This window comes from Haliotis rufescens, unplaced genomic scaffold (genome assembly GCF_023055435.1).
Source record: "Haliotis rufescens isolate VD_foot unplaced genomic scaffold, xgHalRufe1.0.p SCAF_9, whole genome shotgun sequence".
NCBI classification, from domain to species: domain Eukaryota; kingdom Metazoa; phylum Mollusca; class Gastropoda; order Lepetellida; family Haliotidae; genus Haliotis; species Haliotis rufescens.
The window spans coordinates 23,931,972-23,955,249 of record NW_025964383.1 but is presented as its reverse complement, the minus strand read 5'-3'; the positions used below and the strand labels follow the sequence as shown (position 1 = coordinate 23,955,249).

General features: G+C 39.4%; 1 protein-coding gene across 2 annotated transcripts in view; it reads left to right on the top strand.

Moving 5' to 3' along the window:
• Nucleotides 1-20,072, top strand: part of LOC124116952 (anosmin-1-like) — a 73,596-nt gene extending 53,524 nt beyond the window's left edge. Inside the window, exons 3-16 of one of the 2 annotated variants that reach the window (XM_046478612.2) lie at nt 4,115-4,186; nt 5,405-5,621; nt 6,808-6,974; nt 7,453-7,573; nt 7,982-8,112; nt 8,435-8,512; nt 9,264-9,320; nt 10,381-10,477; nt 10,900-11,019; nt 12,545-12,648; nt 13,675-13,846; nt 15,342-15,550; nt 16,927-17,092; nt 18,676-20,072. In XM_046478612.2, coding sequence (XP_046334568.2) covers nt 4,115-4,186; nt 5,405-5,621; nt 6,808-6,974; nt 7,453-7,573; nt 7,982-8,112; nt 8,435-8,512; nt 9,264-9,320; nt 10,381-10,477; nt 10,900-11,019; nt 12,545-12,648; nt 13,675-13,846; nt 15,342-15,550; nt 16,927-17,092; nt 18,676-18,851 — 1,887 coding nt within the window. In that variant the 3' untranslated portion in view covers nt 18,852-20,072. Of the gene's footprint in view, nt 1-4,114; nt 4,199-5,404; nt 5,622-6,807; nt 6,975-7,452; nt 7,574-7,981; nt 8,113-8,434; nt 8,513-9,263; nt 9,321-10,380; nt 10,478-10,899; nt 11,020-12,544; nt 12,649-13,674; nt 13,847-15,341; nt 15,551-16,926; nt 17,093-18,675 lie in introns of both variants that reach the window. The other variant, XM_046478611.2, reaches the window with a different exon arrangement.
• The last annotated feature ends 3,206 nt before the right edge of the window (nt 20,073-23,278 follow it).

Below are 23,278 nucleotides of genomic sequence, written 5' to 3'. Positions count from 1 at the left end.
CAGTCAGTCAATAACATTCCTGTTTGCATTGCATTCACAATACCTGGTAAGCCTACAAGAAACTAATTCTTAAGTTTCTTGGTGTTTATTAATGATGTATCGTTGCATCGCCAATTAATGCCTGAAGATATCATACATGGCATGCCTACTCACAATCTAATTAAAATCAGATCTCAGTTTTCGCTACCGCTAAACAAAGATCTGAGGACATCCCATTATGGGTCACGTCAACGACCTTTCGCAAATTTTGACCGATCAATGAAATGACTGACAAGAAATCGACATTAGCCAATCAGAAGGCAGCTTTCTCGAGCTTTGCGACACTAGTTTCAATCTGGCGACTATGCTTCGAAACATATTTTGACGTGTTCTTGATTTAAAAAAATTAAACCTGATAAGAAGAACATTCTGGAATGGCTTATAGATGGCCTAGATTGTATGGATATAATCATAAAACCCGTTACTGTCGTTCGGAATACCCCATGGTTGCATGATGAGAAAAACACATTCCGACTGTCACTTTCATGATCTGGTAAGCGACGCCCTGATTGGTTGGATGAAAGGTCGTTCTGACGTGACCTGTAATGTTTTGCAATAACCTGGCCTGATAATTGCTAAGACTAATGTTTGCTTTCCGCCTGTCATGAAAATGTATGCTAAATCTGATCGGACAATTGAATAAGAACAAGCAAAAATTTACCAGTTGTTGGACTTAAACAAACTTGTTGATAGCAATGACCTCTTGTTAGCATGTGTCAGTGTTGCAATATGTATCATATTTTGACTCAAATATCACAATATGTATATATATATCTATGTATGTGTGTGTGTGTGTGTGTGTGTGTGTGTGTGTGTGTGTGTGTGTGTGTGTGTGTGTGTGTATATATATTATGTCAGTATTGTATGTTGGGTGTATCATGGCATACCGGGTACCTGTTTCATCCAAGTTTTTCTACAATGGGCCTATATTTGAAACTGTACAGGAGCCAGGATCTTGGCCTTGAGTTTTATGCTTATTTTCTCAGATGATTCACCCCAGTCATGATAGAGGCTGGAATAGATTTATGGATGGTCGTTAGTAGATGAGTCAGGTTTTTCTCTTCTAAAACAAAGAACAGCTCAGACAAAATAACAATAAATTGTGGGTGTAAATAAAGATACTAAATATTTATGACTTAGGATGTACTTTAGCTCCTGCTGGGGGTAGAGGTCAAGGGCCTGACACGCCAAGTTGGTCCAGGGGCATTGAGTGAGTGAGTATGGTTTTACGCCGCTTTTAGCAATATTCCAGCAATATCACGGCGGGGGACACCAGAAATGGGCTTCACACATTGTACCCATGTCGGGAATCTAACCCGGGTCTTCGGCGTGACGAGTGAACGCTTTAACCACTAGGCTACCCGACCGCCCCTCCAGGGGCATTGAGTACTAAAGACCTTAGCATATGAGGCTGATCAAGATTGTTCAAGATTGTTCTTCAAGAGCAAATAGTAGCATGTGAGGTCAAATTAATGTATATCTATTAATGTAATGGCTATTAGGTCCCTTTTCTGGTAGTAAGTTTGTCTAAACTTTTCTTCAGGGGTTCAAAAATATAAGTAATGTTAATCACTCTCACAAACCGTGTATTAAATCCAATGATGTGTCAGTTAAGTCTTTCCTGTACAGCTTTGACCTGTCACTGAGCTCAACCAATCCAGATAGCCAGCAATATTTGGGATCATTAGGAGAGTATTGACCCATGAAAGAATTTGAAGATTTTTTAAATCGTGAACTGTTCAGTACTTTAAGATAAATTATTTTGACTAATCTTGAAAGGTTGTCAATATAATAGCATAAAAAGCTTTGTATGTGCCTGCCATTTTGGACAAAAAATACAGGAGAAATCAACTACATTCACAATAAATCAAAACTATGTGGTTTATACAATTATAAAAATAATTCAAACTGAGAATAAATTTCCAGAATTACTCAAAAACATAATTCAGACCTGTAATGCAACATAGTTAATATAGTAAACAAGAGAGTAATATTATGCCTAATTGTGCTTATTTCAAGACCATATGAAAGTAAAATTTACAATAATTGTTTTAAACTGTCATTAACAGATATTGGTCAGTAGTATAATATGAGCTCAATAAATTCCCAAACCCCATGATTTGAGTGCCTGTCTCTCGGACCCATTGCGACATATCTTACGTGCAATGCTACAGGTATTTGATAAAACAGTTGTCCTTGAATATTAAGATTTTTTTCAAACAGTCAGAACATTATAGTTTGCTGTATCTGTAGATTAAACATGATCACTTGGAATACCATTGTTATCAAGCAAGAACACCGCCCGAAAAAATGTCGTGAAGTCCCTTGCTGAGAAGTTTTTATGTTTGCAAATGTACTCAAGTGCATGTGATAGAATACCTCCCTTTCAGAGATGCACCAAGGATGCAGGATTGTGGGTATCCTGTAGTGTTTACATTGATGACCCCCTAGAAACAGGGTTAGACCCCATCACTAGTTGGTTAGTCGTGAGCCAACTAGTTTTCTCCCCAAATACAGATACATTAATTACTACATCTTAATCTTAATCTCTGCATATAAAACAATGCCTTGGAGAGCAGGAAATACATTTTAAATGGTAAATCATCATGTCTAGTGATGTTTTATATCAAATTTCATACTTTTATTGACCAAGATTGTTATACCTGTTTATTCACCTGAATTTGCTGAAGGAATACTATGTGTTTCTTTGAAAGACCATATTAATACTCGTTAAATCTTTTTTTACACTATGAATCATAAACCATTTCTATTTTAATCCTTTTTTTTAAACTCTGAAACGTGCAACGTAGATCATGTTAGGTAGGCAGAGCATGTACTGTTTTGTTGTTCATGTACCACCTACGACTCGACCTTCATTAAACCGCTGATCATCTATAACGCTCATCAATAATTTTGACCCCAAAGGTAGCGTTGTAGTGAGGGATCACTGTAGTCTCAAAGGAGCAGTTGACTAGCTCATAGTGTCTACCCTTGTAGGAATGATAAATTGAATCACTCATGGCACACCACATGTCTTTTCTATTTGTGGAATTTTAATGACAGTGATTCATATTGGTGAAAACTGTATACCCCCAGATTTCTGTAGTCATGGAGAGAAGGACCAAGGGTTTATTTGTACACAGTGGACCTTGGTGTATCTCTGCCCATGGCAAGGGAAATAGTGCATGTACCGGGTAGTCTAATGTGTTGAAACATGACTAGGATCTGGTATCCACATACGGAGTCTCCATCATCGATAATCAAGATCTATGTTGTAATAATTGGGTCTTACCTTGCGAAGTGCATCAAATGATTTGAGCACCTTGATTAAGAACATGAAAAGATTTGTAAAATATCTGTTAACGCCCTGTTAACGATACACATGCTTTGCAAATCCTGCAGTCAATCGAAATCTGCACCTTGAAATCAATGTTGTTTTTTAACCAGATGTCTATCTCGTTGCTCGATTTTGATTGAAATATGTAAAGACTCGTTAGCCCAGCCAAAATGTAACTCCATAATGCCAGCCTAGTTCGGCAAGGGTGGAAACTGGACTTTTACAGTCCGTTAACTCCCTTGCCTCAAGAAGATGGGACTGCGTGTACCTATATGTAATTTGTCTTCATTCCATCTCCTTTAGCTGTATGTTTTTTTATAATCTTAGAAAAAACTACAGCATCATTATTTGGTAATCTTAAAGCAATTTGAGCAAATTATATTGAAAATGAAATTGCATTTAGTGCAGTGTTTGAATTTAGCAAATATAGTTTTCATCATTTATTGAAAGTTTCAGCCTGCTTTCTCCTTATTTCTATGTTGTTATGTTGGTAGGAACTTCAGAGGGGCGGTCGGGTAGCCTAGTGGTTAAAGCATTCGCTCGTCACGCCGAAGACCCGGTTTTGATTCCCGACATAGGTACAATGTGTGAAGCCCATTTCTGGTGTCCCCCGCCGTGATATTGCTGGAATATTGCTAAAAGCGGCGTAAAACCAAACTCACTCACTCACTCATGATGCAGAAGGCAACATTGTTGTTGTAACTGGTGTCTTATGTAGTGTTGTTGTTTATGTTTCAGTGTCTGTTTGTATGTGATCGATCACCTGGCAACAATTACACCTCCAATGAGAGCTGTAGACATGACTGTGATGTAAGTATTGGAGTAAGTATTCCACCCACAGCTTTCCTTCTTTAGAGTTTCATTTTCAAACTTGTGCTCTTGTTTATGTTGAACTTTCCACTGGTCAGTGAATGATGGGTATAAGTCATCATAGCAATTAAGTAGAGGGTGGAACAGACACATCATTTGTTCCTTTTCTGCAGATTGCATGTTGAGTTATTCTCAAAACCACAACCAGCTCTATATTGTGCAACCTTGCAAATTTTGTAGCATTCCTCTTTTCCATGATTTACAAGCTCTGTTCACATTTGGCCTTTATGCCGTTTTGATTTATTTTGACTGTTTTTTCTCCTTCACTTTGGTAGAAGTTTTTCTATTGATACACAATTTTAAGAAGTTTGGATGTTATGTGATGAAACATGTGTTTTGAAATTACGTAATCTCTTAAAGCTGCCCTGAAAAAATAGGAACAATGTAATATTATCGTCACCTAAATATGGATAAGTTCAATATGTTTCTGTCTACTACAAATAGAGGTATCACACTCAAGTTAGATCACTAGTTTTCACTACAGTAATGGAATTTGTGTCTACCAGCTTTAAAGGGGGGCTATCCTTCATGATCTGACCGCCTCTGTGTTCTAGAGGTAGAGCGGAAGGTCCAGGGTTCGATCCCCGGCCGCGTCATACCAAAAGACGTTAAAAGATGGCACTTGTTGTTACCCTATCTGGCGCTCGGCATTAAAGGGCTAATACAAGGACTGGTAGGCCCGGAGTCAATATACTATGTCTGAGTGGGGTATTCATGTTAAACTGCGGCATGGTATCTCAGTGGGCTAGCAGTATAAAATCGGCATCAGCCCAGACAAGTACAAGCAGGCACACACACCTGCATGTTGCTTTATAAGTGCAATAATCTTGTACGCGACCTTAAACCCCATTTCACCTCATCTCACCTTCATGATCTGGGACATATTTCAAGTCAAAACTAGATATTCTCAATAGTGACTGGAGGTAAACTTAAACATAATGTCTCTATGTAATATAGCATAAATGATATATTAATGAGTATCATAAAATGTGAGTTGACAGTCACACAACAAAGGTTTTGGTTGAACCATGCTCTTGTAATTTTCGGACAAAGCACTCGTTCACTTGATGTTCTGAAATATAAGCATGCCATTTTATTTAATAAACTGTAAAACTCTGGATAAATGATTTTCGTAAGAGCCGGAATGTGGTGTTTCAGGAGAAGTACCCCAACTATGCCAGCTGCAGGAGGAGCTGTAGGTTCCTGGCCAGGGCAGCCCAGTCGAAGGTGGGGACCTGCCCCAGCAAGAAGACCATGTCGGGCTTCAAGGCAGCATGTGTGCCGGAGTGCACCCACGACGCCGACTGTGCTGGCAGCAACAAGTGCTGTGACAATGGATGCGGCTTCACCTGTCAGGGACCCAGAAATGATCGAGGTCAGTGTTATCGTGCTGTTTGCCGCTGAAAGATGGTGGCCTAGGGTGAAGCAATGCATGGAATATCAGTTGCGGATCCGGGAGGAGGTGGTGGTGGTCTGGGCATTATAAGCCACACACCCTTTTTTAAACGTAAAAAAAATAATCTCACTCACCACCACCCAAAAATGTTACCGACCATGATAACATATTGACTTGGTTGTTTAACTAAAATTAATAATGGTTGACATGTCTTGTGATTTTTCGGGTGGACTCCTCCTCCCCTAGTCTGTCATACAGAAACAAATATATCCAATACAGCACATGCAAGTCTATAATGTTTGGCAAGTCTAGATTACTGCAGTATCTGAAAATGAAGAAAGTCTCTGGGCTCCTTTTTATTATAATTCATAACTATAACTTGATTTCACAGACTAGATGTTAGTCTTCTCCTCCCCCAAACCCTGTGGAAGCTCCCCTTTTTTTTAATCCTGGATCCGCCCCACAATATAGTTCCAAGGATAAGGATATCTCAGTGGTTCATCCCTCCGCTCATCTTGCAGAGGGTTGGTTGTTATTCCTGTCTGATACAATTTTCGAGGCCGAGGTTTGGTACCTCTTTCATTAATTAGATAGGTTTCAGGGCATCATCGATTTATTGTTACTGAAGTAGTATGCAATGATTAGGTGTTTCAGAAATCGAGGAAGCATAGTCTGGTGTAAACAGTACAAATTATTTGACAAGCATGTTTTGTTCAGGTCAAAGGAAGTACTCATATATAGTCTTAATTGACATCACAACATTCTTAGTCCTGGTCAGAAAGCATGCCTTTATAATTTTTTAATTTGAAGTTTACGGCTTTTCCATTGGACGAGAGGTCGGTCACATGACTGCGAAATTGACGTTCATAAGTGTATGAACCACACAATTTGACGTTCATACATTTTTCATGAGAATGTGTTATTGAAATGACGTAAAGACTGATGGACTACCGCCACATTCCTGGGGAAACCCCTGGGAATTCCCAAGCATGAAAACATACATAATCTTGGTCTCATCGTTTCAGTATGCATTGAGAAAAGTCAGAACTCCAACGTTCATACAGTTTGGCCCTCACTCTATGAAGGTTCATACTCCAATGAACTCACACAAAGTGAAGGTCAATTCTTAAAAACAAGGTTGTGACTATGTGAATACATATTGCAGGTTTGCCCAAGAAGCCAGGCAACATCACATTTGAAACCCGGAAAGATGGTGGAGTTGTGATCAGCTGGGATCTGCCCGGAGGCAAATGGATGCGACATGCTGCTCGCCCCTTTGTCTATGTGGTTCGGTGGCGGACTCTGTCAGGCAAAGGAGTCAACTTCAAAGTGGTGAGTCCAGTCTGCACGATGTCAGGGATGTTGAGCTTCTATAGCCTGTCTCTTTGGTCAGGGATGTTGAGCTTCTATAGCATGTCTCTGTGGTCAGGGATGTTGAGCTTCTATAGCATGTCTCTGTGGTCGATGCCGAGCAGGGGCAGTCGGGTAGCCTAGTGGTTAAAGCGTTCGCTCGTCACGCCGAAGACCCGGGTTCGATTCCCGACATGGGTACAATGCCGAGCAGATAGCTTCTGTACCATGTGTGTTCTGTTCCACCAAAGTGGTCTTGCAATCTTATGATTGATGTGAGAAACACAAATGAGATGCTTTGTTTGGCATTCACATAACCTTGAGGTTAAAACATTCAAGTTCAATTCCCCACAATGTGTTGAGTCCTTTTGTTGTTTGTGTTTCAAACTTGTTTTGCTGGGATATGGATTAACGCTAAAAACTAAAACCTCACTCACTCACTCATCCCCTTTTTATCCAGACTGACAGGAGGTTCCTGAAGCTGCGTGGGATCGTCCCTGCCAGTACACTGAATGTCATAGTAGCAGCAGTCAACATACATGGCTCCAAGGGGTTCACTTCAGTTTCCAAACATACCAAAGGTAAGACAAGAATGTAACCACCATTCATATGTGGCCTGCATCTACATTACAAGCTATGAGTTTTCTCCTGTGCGTCTGTGTGCAGAATTTAGAAAATGTTCAAGTTGTGACAATATGGACTGTCATAGTCTACTGTCACATATTAAAATATTAAATGTCAAATTTATTTATTTTTAAAATATGTTTGATTTGAACTATGGTATGCCTTGTTTGAAACACCATTGAGCTGAAACCAATCTGTGTTAGTCTTATCTGAGTTACCTCCCTTTCATTTAATGTTTCTCTTCACAATGTATAGTCACGTTTCTTTTATACTGAAGGTAAGATAACAAGATAATAAATTCTAAAAGAATTTTTACATCATGCGAAATGATTAGTGTAATTAATGTGCCAAATATTATTTAACAGAATTTATGAAGCCTTCCCCTCCAGCCAATTTTGAGGAAGGATCTTCCACTGTGCACGATGGAAAGGTAGATGTCGAGATAATGTGGCAGCCACCCCGTCAGCTGGATGGACTTCCTGTCGACAGATATATTGTAAGTTGACCTCACCGCTGTACAGCTAGCTCACCCTGCTGGAAGTCACAAGGTACAAACCTTTCAACAATGCCTTGAAGTCATTTGGCCACAGGGCCCAAAATGTCATGTTTCAGGAGTTGACTTGTTCAATATGCTAACAGGCAGCAGGCAAAAAGTAGTAAACATTTATCAGGGTTCTTTGAGGTTGCATCTAAAGTCTCAAAAATATATTCACAACATTTGCAAGGAAACACAGCTATATATTTTTTTAATGTTGCAAAAATTAAAGTTTCAGAAATGTATTGGTAAGGGCTGATTCACCATTTCTTTCTTCCCTCAGGTGATGCGTAGTGAAGGACTGCCCCAATCCAGTGCTAATTATCAAAGAGTTAATATGTTAAAATACAAGTTACAATCGGTAAGTTGGACTGATTTGACCTCGTGCAATATTTAGCAAGTTTGTTGTTGGTTGGTTTGTTGTTTAACGCCGCACTCAGCATTATTCCAGCTATATGATGGCGGTCTGTAAATAATCGAATCTGGACCAGACAATCCAGTGATTGACATGAGCATCGATCCACGTAATTGGGATCGATGACATGCATTAACCAAGTCAGCGAGCCTGACCACCTGATCCCTTTAGTCGCCTCTTACGACAAGCATAGTCGCCTTTCACAGCAAGCATGGGTTGCTGAAAACCTATTCTACCCCGGAACTTCATGGGTCATGTAGCAAGTAAAATTAGCAAGCATCCATTGAAATTAGCAACTATGAAGCTGTTGACAGTAGTAGACAGAACCGACATCCTATGTTGTCATGGCAATACAGTGTGGAAATGTTTGTCATTCTGAATTCAGTATACTATCATGCTTATGTACAACTGTCCTACCTTGAGACATTGTTTGGAATAGATGCCCGAAACTGGGAACAGACAATAATTATGTGAACTCACAAAATGCATGCATATATTGTACATTTGTTTAGGAGTGGAAGGTTTACATTTAATGATATGTCACCTGATATGAGTTTAGCAATACAGGTAACTTTGGTGGAATTTTTTTAATTCTTTTCTTCATCCATTTCGTTTAGGACAGATAATGTGTATTTTTTTTACTGAAGATTTCAACGTTTCATCAGTTAACCCTGACTGTGCAATGATGTTCTTGCAGAATAAACACAAGTTTGTGCTGAGAAACCTCCAACCAGGAAGTAGATACTTTGTACAGGTAGGTACTTGTCTTTGAAAGGTGAGTGAGTGAGTTGGGTTTAACGCCGCTTTTAACTGTATTCCAGTTATATCAGGCGTGTCAGCTTAATGTGGGAGGAAAGCCTGAAGTGATGCAGGTCTCAGACGTTTACCACTTCGGTGAAACCCACGAGCACGGGTATGGTGCTGACGACTTTGAAAGGCATTTAGAAGTGATACACATAAGGAAGAGAATATATGGATATTATATATGCTTACTCCTTCATCAGGTGAATGAATGCCATGAGGCAGAGAGCGTATATATGTACATGTAAGGACAACAAAATTAAAAAGATAAAAAGAGGTGGAAATAACAAAGGGTAGAAACTAACAAGGGAAGCCAACAGATGATTGGCGCTCATGGGTGATTAGCAATAGGTATGTACTTGATTTGGCTGATTCATGCTGATTTGATTCACAATTCCTACCTGTAACCTGGCCCCAATTTCTCGAAACAAACTTAAGTTCAGAAGCTGACTTAAGTCTGAGTTCTTACTCAAATTTGAGAAACTCTGCAAAATGCAAACTTCTCAAAGTTAGCCTGCGTGGTAACTTAAGTTTTTATTCAAAGAAAAATGGCAATTGAAAATAGACGTAAGTGGAGATTGAGAGTGAGTGAGTGAGTTGGGTTTAACGCCGCTTTTAACAGTATTCCAGTTATATCACCGCCTGACAGCTTAATGTGGGAGGAAAGCCCGAAATGATGCAGGTCTCAGACGTTTACCACTTCAGTGAAACCCACGAGCACGGGTATGGTGCTGACAAACCTAGAAATAAATCGGGGCGAACCGGGATTCGAACCCATAATCATAGGTTTCTGGCGTGCCCAAGGGACGCAACTCTGCACAGCGAATCGCAGCGCTTTAGACGACTGGGTCACCTGTGCCCCCCTGGAGATTGAGAAGGCTATATAAGTGCAATAATCTTGGACGCGACATTAAACCCCATTTCACCTCACCTCACCTCATGATACGGTGCTTCATGAGAACCCTTAAGACGCATCATCCCATTGTTTTCTGTCAATCTACACTCTGTTGCAGGTATACGCCACTGTGCGCTGGCGCAACAGGATACAGAAGGGAAGAATGGCCTCCATGTACATTGTCACATACTCTCCCCCAACACAAGCATGTTGTGGTCAGTAGATTTCGTAACTTTGCTTTGTTAGGTCGAAATGAAGTAACATTACTCTTACTGTTTGTTTTCATGTATCATTAGGTTGTGTGGGGAGGTTGGTTTCGTGGGGGAAAAGAAATGTTAATTCTGTTTAAAGTGCAAGATGTTTATATTTTTACAGTAACATGTACAAGTATTTACTTCAGTTAGAGAAGGTTTTGTTCCCTTTGCAATGTTGACTTAATATGACCTTTGGTCTGTTGTCCAACAAGTTGAGTGAGTGAGTGTGTGAGTATGGTTTTACGCCACTTTTAGCTATATTCCAGCAATATAACAGCGGGGGCACCAGAGATGGGCTTCACATAATGCAAGTTATTATGTAGTAACAATAAATTGATGCGTGTGTTATATCATAATTGATAAGCAATGTTCTCTTCTGGCAGACCATGTGACACAGAAGCCGTGGATATCTGACAACTCTGTTGTATACAACATCACAGTGGACCAGAGTTTCTACTACAGCGGTGTCCTGAAGACCAGGATCGAGTGGAGGACTGTCACAGGTGGGTCTGAAGCTTCATCTTCACACAGAGCATCTCAGTCAGGGCTGACCTTTACCAATCATCAGGAGAAGCATCTTTCAAACCCTCTATCAGAACTCAAATATCTAACATCTTTGATGGAAAAAATATGGTTATCCTAATTAACCAAAATTTTGTATAAAAAAACTCTACATGGTATACATTAGTTCAAAATAAATACAGCACTGACATTCACAATCAAGAAAATAATTTCCAGTCAGTATATCAAGAGAAACAGTGTTGAATTAAAACAAAAAAAATATTAGGGTTGGTCAAGAAGCCAAAAGATAAAAAAAAGTATTGCTTCTTACACACTAAAGAATAACACTCACTACAATGAGGTGAGGTGAAATTGGGTTTAACGTCGCGTCCAAGATTATTGCACTTATAGCGACGTGCATGTACGTGTGTGTGTTTGTGTGGCTGCTTGTACTAGTCCGGACTGATGCCGATTTATAGTGCTAGCTCACTGAGATAGCATGCCGCAGTTGAACATGAATACCCCACTCAGACACAGTATACTGACTCCGAGCCGACCAGTCCTTGTTTTAGCCCCTTAATGCCGAGCGCCAGACAGGGTTACAACAAGTACCATCTTTTAACGTCTTTTGGTATGACGCGGCCGGGGATCGAACCCCGGACCTTCCGCTCTCCGGGCGGACGCTCTACCACAAGACCACGGAGGCGGTCCACTACAATGAGAGGAATGGTGTTGGCATTAATAATTAAGAAATAAAGCATGAGTGGGAATTGTTTATCGTATAATAAAACACTGCAGGGAGAATAAACCATGAGGGATGCATCCTCGAGTTGTTTATTCCCCTGCAGTTTTTTCTTGTACGATAAACAACGACCATGAGGCGAATATTTCTTACATGAGATATCAACATTATGTACAGCCTCTTTAAGGATGTTGATAAGATGTACAAGCTTTAAAAATATTTACCCGTATTTAAATAATGATGACTCCCTGAACAGAATAACCTCGGTAGTGTCGGACAAGTCCATTTTATGAACAGGGGGTTAAGTTGGCTATTTCCTGCATATTGTCACAATGCTCACATCGATTACCTGTATGTTTTTTCCAAAAACCAAAGGTCACATCTCTCCCGCTTTTGGATGCGATCATTCGGGCTATCGCGTTTATCTGCGTTGCCCAGTTTCAAATTGCCCAGTCACATCTATGGCAAACAACTCACCAGATGAATTGTTTAATATAACTCACTAGCCACACCCCTCTCAAAAATAACGTCCAATATACAATGTGATCAAGTTGCAAGGGCATGTTCGAATGTCCAGAAATAACATCATGATAGAACAATGTTTTTTCCTGAAATAAACCATGCTGTGTTCTTTGTTGTTCTTTGCGATTTATCCCGTCGCTATCGTATAGAATAGAATGATAAGTCCATTGGTATGACTTGGTGATATTCACACTGTATGCTTAAAACGCAGCGTAGTATAGGGCTCACATTTCCTTGTCTGTAAATGAGTATTTGGTTTTCAGAGGAGAGACTGGAGAAGTACATAGTGTTTTGGCGGGCCGTGAGCTGTGACCATGTTGGTGACAGGAGGAAGTTCCGCCCTGCCGAGCTGAGTGCTACCACACATGTATGTACCTGGTACTTGATGTCTGACATGGACATTAGGTTTTTCATTTGTTGGATCACAGATTTTTTTCAGCCTAAGTCAGAAGTCTGTGGAGAGGGGTTGGTTTGTTTGTTGTTTTATGCCACACTCAGCAATATTCCAGCTATATGACGGCAGTCTGTAAATAATCGAGTCTGGACCAGACAATTCAGTGATTAATATCATGAGCATCGATCCACCAAATTTGGGGAAAAGGTACCAGACTTTCCTGTACCTTTGATTTGTGAACTGTATGCACATGCAAAATGTTGGCTTTTCTATGGAAATTAAGATTTTGTCACCAAACTTAGCACATAGAAAGGTCCAGTGGTAAACTGGTGCCTTTTGATAATTTGGGATTTTTTGGAATTTTGTTTTGGAGTTTCCATGGCAACGACTTTGACTTGATGGGTAGTGCCCATTTCCGGAGTAGATCTTGAAAGCCATACAATGTTTCATCACCAAACTTGGCATACAGATACGTGCCTTTTGATGGTTTGAGACTTTTGAAAAATTTATTTTTCGAGTTTCCTCTTTATAACTGGTTGGCATATTCATTACAAGTATTTACCATCACAGGGTCTCTTATTCCATTTGTGATGTGTTGGCTAAAATAATTAAGTAATAATAATAAGAAGAAGAGAAATGGTCGGTTGATTTGTGATCCAACATATAATAATGTTTCATTCACTGATATTTGGGGACAGTAGGAAACATATTGCAAATTTACATGAAAATAACAATCTAAAAAATATATTTGAGGTACATGGAGCTGTTTACCTATCAACTAAAATACTTAAAGATGCTAATATAAATAATCCAATGGATGTGTTCAATATATTATATCAAAATTTGGCTGTTAGTGATAAAAGCATGAAATTTGGTACGGACGAAGCCTAGACTGTATTACTTAATTTCAGATGTAGAGCTACATTAGATTCATTATGTCGCGGCCATTTTCCAATCTGGTGAAACATACCCCAGTACAGTCATGCTGTGTGTTTCCAGGATCAGGAGTTCAACCTGTACAACCTTCACTACAGCTGCAACTACACCGTCCAAGTCAGGCCCATCAACGCTTTCGGGGAGGAGCTGGCTGCATCAGTTGCCAGCTTCTCTACCCCTCACTGTGTAGATATCAAAGTCAGGGGCAAGATCAGGCCGGAGTGCCCCAGGAAAGGTACAGGCTAATCACACAGTGTTGTAGCATCTCAGATAAGGGCGCTTATGCTAGAGTATCACAATGTTGGGTGAGGTGAGGTGAAATTGGGTGTTACTTCGCGCCCAAGATTATTGCACTTATATAGCGACGTGTGTGGGTGTGTCGCTGCTTGTACAATCGGACTGATGCCGATTTATAGTGCTAGCACACTGAGATACCATGACGCAGTTTAACATGAATACCCCACTCAGACACAGTATACTGACTCCGAGCTGACCAGTCCTGGTTTTAGCCACTTAATGCCGAGCGCCAGACAGGGTAACAACAAGTACCATCTTTTAACGTCTTTTGGTATGACGCGGCCGGGATCAAACCCGGGACATTCCGCCAGACGCTCTACCACTAGACCACAGAGGCGGTCCCACAATGTTGGGGGTACAGTATCACTGTACTGAGCACTTCTTTCCAATAAACACCCCTGATAAATGTCTACATCAATCTGTAAGTAATCTTTTTAAGCACCCCGCACTGAGCTCGTTTATTTACATAACAGTCCATATTTTCGTGTTTATATTGCAGAGGTTTTACAGAAACCACATGTAACTATATTACAGAAATGTTGGGTTTCATCGATATTTGAGCCAAGTTTGTCCTCTATTGCAGAATCTCCGGCAAATTAAACTTTATAAGTTTTCTAAACACTCGGTGCAGTGAATACGGTTGTACTAATTAAGGACAAAATATTAAGGACTAAGGACAAAACATTGAATACTGAGGGTGGGGGGGTAGGGGGGCTGGAATTTTGTTAGAGATAAGGCTAAATAAAATCTCAGGCAATGGTATTTGAAAATATAGAGCAGGCGTGTGCTGTCTTCTTTTTTTTGGTTGTTCAAACTAGTATGTAACCAAATAAACAGTTGCGTAACCAAATAAAAAGTTGTGTACAATCAACCTGGGAATACAGTATTTGACTACTGTTGGGCTTGGAATATATAAGGATTTAAAAAAAAATTTAAATGGAAATAAAAACAAAACAGGCAGCGGACTTTCTGATGATGTGGGTGGTGCCTGAGAACCAAGATTATTATTTCTATAGCCGCAAGTAGACTACCGTTTTCATCTTGATTTTGGCATTTTACATGCAGGCTGGAATAGTCCTGCGAATAACGCTGGAGCTGGAGTAAGTGAGTTACAATAACACTCCGTGACAGTGAATTGGATGTCCTTAGAGAACTTCACCACCTGTGCCAATGTTGTACCCGGAACTAAATACAGTAAACTACGTTTATAACGAACATGCTTATAATGAACTGACCGATATAACAAACTTATTTTTTAGTCCCGGCCATTTGTTGTATAAATGCTGTATATATGCCTATAACGAACTATGGTTATTACGAACTAAAATTTGTGGTCCCTTCTAGTTCGTTATAACCGTAGTTTACTGTACCTAATTTCTGGAGCCCTGGGATGAACAATCTTCTAGACATTGTGTGATGTTTGTGTATTTCAGTTACCATACTGCCTGGCCGGCCGCCAGACATCAAGATCCATCCACTTGTTGACCGCTGCAGCGTAGATGTTGCGATTGTGTGGCAGCAGCCGGTGTGGAGTGGGGTCACCACGGGGTACACAGTGTTGTGGGGGAAGAGTCAGGTTGTTCCCCCGACATCACGACAAGTTGTATATAGCAAAAATCCAGAGGAAAGAATCATCTCAGGGGTAAGCTAATGTCTTCATGTCAGCAAACATAGTCAACTCTTCACACTCTCTGTGCGTCTTCCACCTGCTTGAACAGGGATTTATCTAGGATTCTAGGCAAGCAAATTGGGGGAAAAAATCATTATTTTGTTACAAAATTGCATTTTCAACTCAATGTGTGTCTTCCAACTGCTTGAACAGGGATTTATCTAGGATTCTAGGCAAGCAAATTGGGGGAAAAATCACTATTTTGTTAAAATATTGCATTGAAAAAAATATACTTTCTTAATTTCCGAGATAATTTAACATTGCCCCATGTGCGATAATGTAAAACTAAGTCCTATTGTCAGTGATCCACAAGTTACCTCTTATCATATAACAATACATGTTATGAAGAACTGGGAAAATTGTAATCCAATTTGGGAAATTTGACTGACATTTGCTCCAGACTTGTGGCCAAATATTGGCCTTTGAGCAAGTCTAGATAAACCCCTGTTGAAGGAGGCTGTTTAATCATCAGTGGCATTAACAATAGTTCAAACTTGAAAAGGTACTTCAATGGAAAATGATTAAAAAAATTATGTTAACAAATGTTTTAAGATTCAACTAGTTTGAGTATGCATGGTTTTGTGAAATTTTGTTTTAAGGTCATAATCAATCAATGTTATCAATGTAATAATAAGGGCTGTGGAGTAACCCAATGGTTGACGCATTTGCATGTCATGCCAAAGGTCTGGGTTGATTCCATATGTTGGTACAGTGTGTGAAGCCCATGATTCTGGTGTCCCCCTGTCGTTAAATTGCTGGTATACTGCCAAAAGCGTCATATTTGTTTTGTCTTGGTTTCCTGATCATGTGTTATGTTGAATCCCTGAATCTGTTCATAGTGAATCAAAGAAACCCTTATATGTTTTCTTCAGGTCTAGAGAGAGTCCATGCTTGCCGTAAAAGGCAACTATGCTTGTCGTAAGAGGCGACTAACGGGATCGGGTGGTCAGGCTCACTGACTTGGTTGATGCATATCATCGTATCCCAATTGCGTGTTTGGATGTTCATGATGTCAATCACTGGATTGTCTGGTCCAGACTCGATTATTTACAGACCGCTGTTATATAGCTGTAATATTGCTGAGTACGGCGTTAATCAACAAACCAACAAAAAATAGAGAGTGAGTGAGTGAGAATGGTTTTACCCTGCAATAAGATTTACAGCATTTTTATGGCTGGGAACACAAAGAGGAGGCTTGACACCTTGTACCCCTGAGGGGATTCTAGACCATGGTCTTCAGTATGAGTACCAAACACTCACCCACCATCCTTAGTTGAGAAAGAGGCTGATATGACTTTCTGAAAGGTCTTAATTTCATTGCTAAGTAGTTCTAATGTTGTGTGTTTCAGAATATAACAGAGTTGATATTGACTGGCCTGAATGAGGAGAGACACTACAGTGTTCAGATCAGCGCCCGCAGCAGCAGCAAGGAGGGGGATAAATCTGTCCAGCACTTCACTACACTACGCAAAGACCAATACTGCATGCACACATCAACACAATCGACACACACAGGTCAGTTGGACATCAAAGTCAGTCAGGGGGCACTGGTGGCCCAGTCGTCTAAAGTGCCGCGATTCGCTGTGCAGAGTTGCGTCGCTTGGGCACACCAGAAACCTATGATTGTGGGTTCGAATCCCGGTTTGCCCCGATTATATTTCTAGGTTTGTCAGCACCATACCCATGCTCGTGGGTTTCACCGAAGAGGTAAACGTCTAAGACCTGCATCACTTCAGGCTTTCCTCCCACATTAAGCTGACACCCCGCAATATAACTGGAATACTGTTAAAAGCGGCGTTAAACCAAACTCACTCACTCACTCAAAGTCAGTCAGATCACACATTGTAACCACCCAGTTATTTGGCTCTTGAAGGGCAAGTTAAGTGAAACAAATGAATTTTCCATGATACATTTAGTCAATGTCTGGGAGGCAAAAATTCATACCATTTGTAGAGTGAGTGAGTGAGTTGAGTTTAACGCCGCTTTTTACAGTATTCCAGTTATATCGCGGCATGTCAGCATAATGTGTGAGGAAAGCCCGAAGTGATGCAGGTCTCGGACATTTATAATATTCGTAGAGAGTATTTCAATGTCCAAGTGAAAGCGCTGAAATCACATGTTCGGTGCGTGGCCTAAAGCTTCCCGTTCAGCGGTGACAACTGGTTTCATTGGCTGTTTGCCGCGTTTATCTATCTTGTGATTCTTAGCCGTTATACATACATACTGTTCTACTATTTCTGTTAATCCTACAAAAATAACAAAATTGCCTACATTGTTGAATGTTTGAAATGAAACAACCCTCGATCTTGACATTGTGAATAAGTAAGATAATTAAAGATCGGTAATAAGAGTTTTATTACTAACATCCTGTTGGGTAATAAAACACCAGCTGCCTTCTTCCCTATTCTACGCAATACATGCCTGTCAGGGATTAATCCCCTGAGTAAACAGCTGAAGGCATCTTAAGTGTTGTTACGAGGGTGACATAAGTTGTGGAAAGCTAATCGAATGCATGAGCAGACAGAAAAAAGACATTTGTGTATCACAAAAATCCGAGGTAGAAGCAGCCAGACTGTTCGTCGGACCGATCATCATGAGCCTTGAAATTGCACAGAGCGTCCAACATTGGGAACCCGTTTTAATCTCCAGTAGGGAGATTCCCAGTCTTGGAGGTTTTCGATTGGGGGACGATTTTGGTTTTTTTATTGTGTGATTTGTTCTTTTTCCTGAAGTATTAAAATCTGACTTTACTTGCCCTTTAAACCAGTAAAGATCTGGGCTAGAACTTGTCTTCAGCAACCCACCCTTGTCGTAAGAGGCAACTAGCATGATCGAGTGTCCAGGCTCGCTAACTTGGTTGATGTATGTCATGGTATCCCATTGTGCATATCACTGCTCGTGGATTGTCTGGTTCGGACTAGATTATGTACAGACAGCCGTCATATAGCTGGAATATTGCTGAGTAGGGCGTTAAACAACAAGGAAGTAAACAAACAAAATTTTCTTCTTAATGCCAAAGGGGGAGTAAAAAGTTGTATTGTACGACTTTAGAATATTTTAGAGTTTTCATTATATTGAATGTTTTCTTGTTTTCACAGACTCCACTACTACAGTACCCAGCAGAGAAACCAAAAATCCCACACATGCAGCAGTAGCCTGTCGTCCAGCGGGAACTACAGCAAGAGAGTCATCGCTTCCAACATGCTCTGGAAGCAGGGCTCTCATTGGCTGGAGCTTTGTCCTGTCACTGATCTTGTCATTTATGCTGCTATAAATACAACTGTTGTTATGGAAACGTCCTCTTCATTTGTTATGTAATAACATCAGAAGGTTTCAGAGGATGATTTATAATATTTTCAATTTCAAATGTCTTTAGGGATGTTTCCATAGCAACAAAGCAGGATAAACATTTGCCATTATTGCCACTGGTGCTGCTGTTCATTAGATATTTATGTACAACCTGATGATGCCATTTTTGTGCCATTGTTCTGTTCAATATAGGAGGATTTAGTGTTTTCATGGAATTGAAATTCGGTATTAAGGTAAAATAAGCATTAGTTGGACAAAACTAGAACATTAACACAATTAATGTTTTGAAAAAATGTTGAATTGTTTACAAGTATTAGAATGTAATATGATGTGAACAATTTGCCTCGTACAAAAGTCCCTGTATTTCGTGAAATGAATGTCATTGAATGACATAATCAGGTTAAATTGCCTCACCTCATCTCACTTGCCAAAGACTTAACACAGACAGATATAGATATACAGGAGTACTTAACACTGGAATATGTCACAATGTGCCAATGTCAGCAACTTATTTCACATAATAACATAAAAACAGTTGTATGGAAAGTAGTATTTGGAGTGTGCATTTGGAGGGCTGATCACAGACTGTTGGGGAAATGTGGTAGTGTGTGAAGATAACTACTGATGATCATCGCTGTGCAAGTCTTAGATTAAATTACCAGTAGATTTAATTAGATTTGTATTATGAAGGACCAGGTCTGGAAATTCCAAATCAGTTTTCAATTCTCTTTCGACATTGTGATTTTTCTGTGTGAGGTTTTGTGTGTAACATCATCAAGATGTTTGCATCGGTTCCTGATTCACTGGATACATATAATATCAGCAAATGACATTTTCACATAAATTCTACCTTAAGACAGTGAATCTAATCAAGCATTTCTGCTGAAGATAAGTGGAAACCCATTACAAATGTTTTGTATTGCAATATATTACAGTACAACATAAGTATACTAGTATAAACATTGATATATTGCAAGATAGAATATAATGTAAAGATGAACTGAACTCACAGCTGCTTCCCCAAACAAAAAATATTCGAGTGATTCACTGAAATAATAACAAATACCATATTCGACGTAATAAGCGCCCCGCTCTAATAAGCGCCCACGGCAATATTTGCCAATATATTGGCTAGTGAACAATCCCAAATAGCACCCTTCCGACTGATCAATGTACACAATTTGTGTACATTTATTCGTGTATAATACGCACTCGTGTGTTATATGCACCCTTAATTACGGGCAATTAAATTCTGGAAAAATATATCTGTCGTGTATAATACGCACAGACTTTTCTTTTGTATCATTTCCGGCTGTCAGCAGAAACCATAAAATTTACAATTTTTTGACTCTTTCACCAAAATTATATTCTAATAAGAGCCCGTATTTCTAATTTTGAGAGCGCCATGGGCGCTTATTATGTCGACTTATTAAGTCTGACTGAAGCTTTTACAATGCAACTTTCTACAGATACTCAGTAATGTTGAGTGGTCTGTCCATATATGTACGGGTACACAACATCATTGCAATACATGCTGTTGTACTGAACTAGTATCAAGTCATATTGACACTTAATGTGAGTACATCTATATTAACTGCAGATCAGAGATCAGCCCTTCTGATAAGGCCACAAAAACTTTTGTTAGTTTTTTGGAATTCTTGTACAAAATTTGACTTGTTTTTGCTGTTTATAAAACAATGAAATGGATGAGTTACTATTGTTTTAGGTTTGGATAGTTTTTATGTCTTCTGTACCTAAGCAGAGAGATTTTTATACGACCATTGGCAAGATAGGTAAATACCTTCAGATGTATATTTACCTGTTTCAGGATGAAATGAAACATTTCAGAAAAAAATAAAGATTTCAAAGAATAAGAGGGGAGGTCGGTAGCCTAGTGGTTATGGCGTTCGCTCGTCACGCTGGTTCGATTCCCGACATGGGTACAATGTGTTAAGTCCATTTCTGGTGTCCCCCGCCGTGATATTGCTGTAATATTGCTAAAAGCGGTGTAAAATTAAACTCACTCACTCACTCAGAAAGTAATTTGTTGTGGCCAAAGTGGCCAACATTGACACATTGTGAATGTTGACGCAGTGTTAGTTTTCCCAATGACTTGACCTACCAATGCAATGGGTATCACAACTGTAGCTCCAATGGAGGGAGAGCTCTTTGAGATTGACAATACTCTTATATTTCTACCAGGTTATGAATGAAAGTTGACCCTGCAACATCCCAGAGTGAATGTAAGAATCATTAATCATGTGCCATCATGTATATAGTGATCATCATCACCTAATAATGTAGGTACAAATCTGGACATGAAAGTACAAGTACCTTATTTCCACTAATAATTGCCCCCATGTGCTGACTCTTTTCAACCCCCCCCCCCCCCCCCCCCCCTCAGGCTTGTTTATTCAGGGCTTGTGATTCCTTAAGAATAAGTACATAATTGAGTAATAGCATCTATTTATGTCTATCTTATCAGGTTAATTCCAATTTGCAGTTTGAAGTTTCAGTTTATTTAATATCAATCAAAATATGTTTTACTTTTAAATAAAAGATGCAGTCTTTATTCGGGGAAATATGGTAGGGTATGTCATCATGACTGGATACTACAAATAACAAAGATACTCTTGTATCCTATTCTTCTAGGTGCACACACACTTAAAAAGGTGTTCAATTGGCAGTTGGGTCTGAGAAAGCCCTAACATTTTAATCTGCATTGAAGAGGCCTTATACTTTTATACAATACCTTGAGAAGGACTTGATTTTGGGGGTTATGGTTAACCGAGATCTGTTTTTGCACTAATCTTTATTTTTGATAATATGGGATGTTATCATGTAGCAAAAGATTAGTCTGTAATTGAAAAATTAATATCACTTGTGTGTGAACCAAAATCGTTTAAAGGGTATTTATGAATGGAGCTGCTCTGATTATGAAATAAAGTAAGAATTTCCAAATCAGTCTGTTTGGCGCACACTTGGTTCTTAAGTTTAGCCTTAATAAATGTGATCATTGCCCTGCAAAACGCCTTAAAAAGGTATGAAGCCATGTGGTTCCACAACGTGATAATTCGCCTTTCGTAACAGACTGTTGGATATTGTGCAAGGTACCGTATTTCCTCTATTAGACGCTCAGGCTTCTATTTATTTCAGACAAGCCTTTGACCCGGCATCAATTAGAGGCCCGGCGTCTATTGGAGGCCCGGCTTCTATTAATGCCCCCATTAATACCCCCATTGTATCAATTGATCGACCCGGCGTCTATTAGAGGCCTGGCTTCTATTTTTTGCACTGAACAATTGACCCGGCTTCTATTAGAGGCCCGGCGTCTATTAGAGCCTCAGCGTCTAATAGAGGAAATACGGTATCTGAGTTTGTTATGTCCAAAGAGGACAGTAGGACATAATCAATTATCACAAACATCAATGTTTTCATCATAAGGCTAGGTCATGTTTAGGTCTTGGATCCTGGTTATTCCAGCAACTATGACAACATACAGAAGGTAAAGTTATTGAAAGACTGAAAAAAAATTTTTTTGCAAAGACTAATTCTAAGATTGATTTCATTTTGAAAAGCTCTGTTGATTATTCATCAAAATGTGAAGTTAACCTTGAAATTCCTTGATTTTAAGAGAAACAAATATAAGCTTTGCCATGGTTAGAGCAGATTCATACATAAAACAAGAATACGAAACAGAATATCTTTCTACAAATAAGGTTGACTATTCTTTTGAACTATATATAAGGGTAGGATTGTAGGAATAAACAGATTGAAAATCGTGATGTTTTCCCCAGGTTTCTGATAATTATGACTCAACAAACTGCATTTGAAATGTTATAATATTTTATATCTGTAGATACATCTACCTCTGTTCGTACCAGAATGACTCGCCTTGATTGGCTTCTTACTCTAAGATACAATAATTGAGACAGCTGTCACCTTAACAGATTCAGTCCCTGACTCTGTAATTGTTTGATGTGAAACCTAAATATGATTAAATTAGCTATAACCTACCTGCACTTCAGGGTAAGCAAGAGCTTGGAACGTAGATAGGCGTGGTCTGCTGACAAGGTTTTGTACTGCTATGAAATAGTTTCGTATCTGATTAGTTTAGACCTGACATTGATTGACTGACAAAGTTGTTTCCAACTGAAGGCTTTTCCAAAATGTCTTTTCATGTTCCATTCCAAAAATGGTTTCCCGCTGTGTGTTTTATGTTTAGAATATAAAGAACATCATGAGTTTTTTAAGATGAACTTCAGCTAAACTGATTTCATGAACTTTTTAAAAATCTATTTCAGCTAAACTGGTTCCATTAATTTTTTTTAGATGAATTTCAGCTAGATTTGTTTCATGAATTTTTAAAGTTCAATTTCAGTTAAATTGATT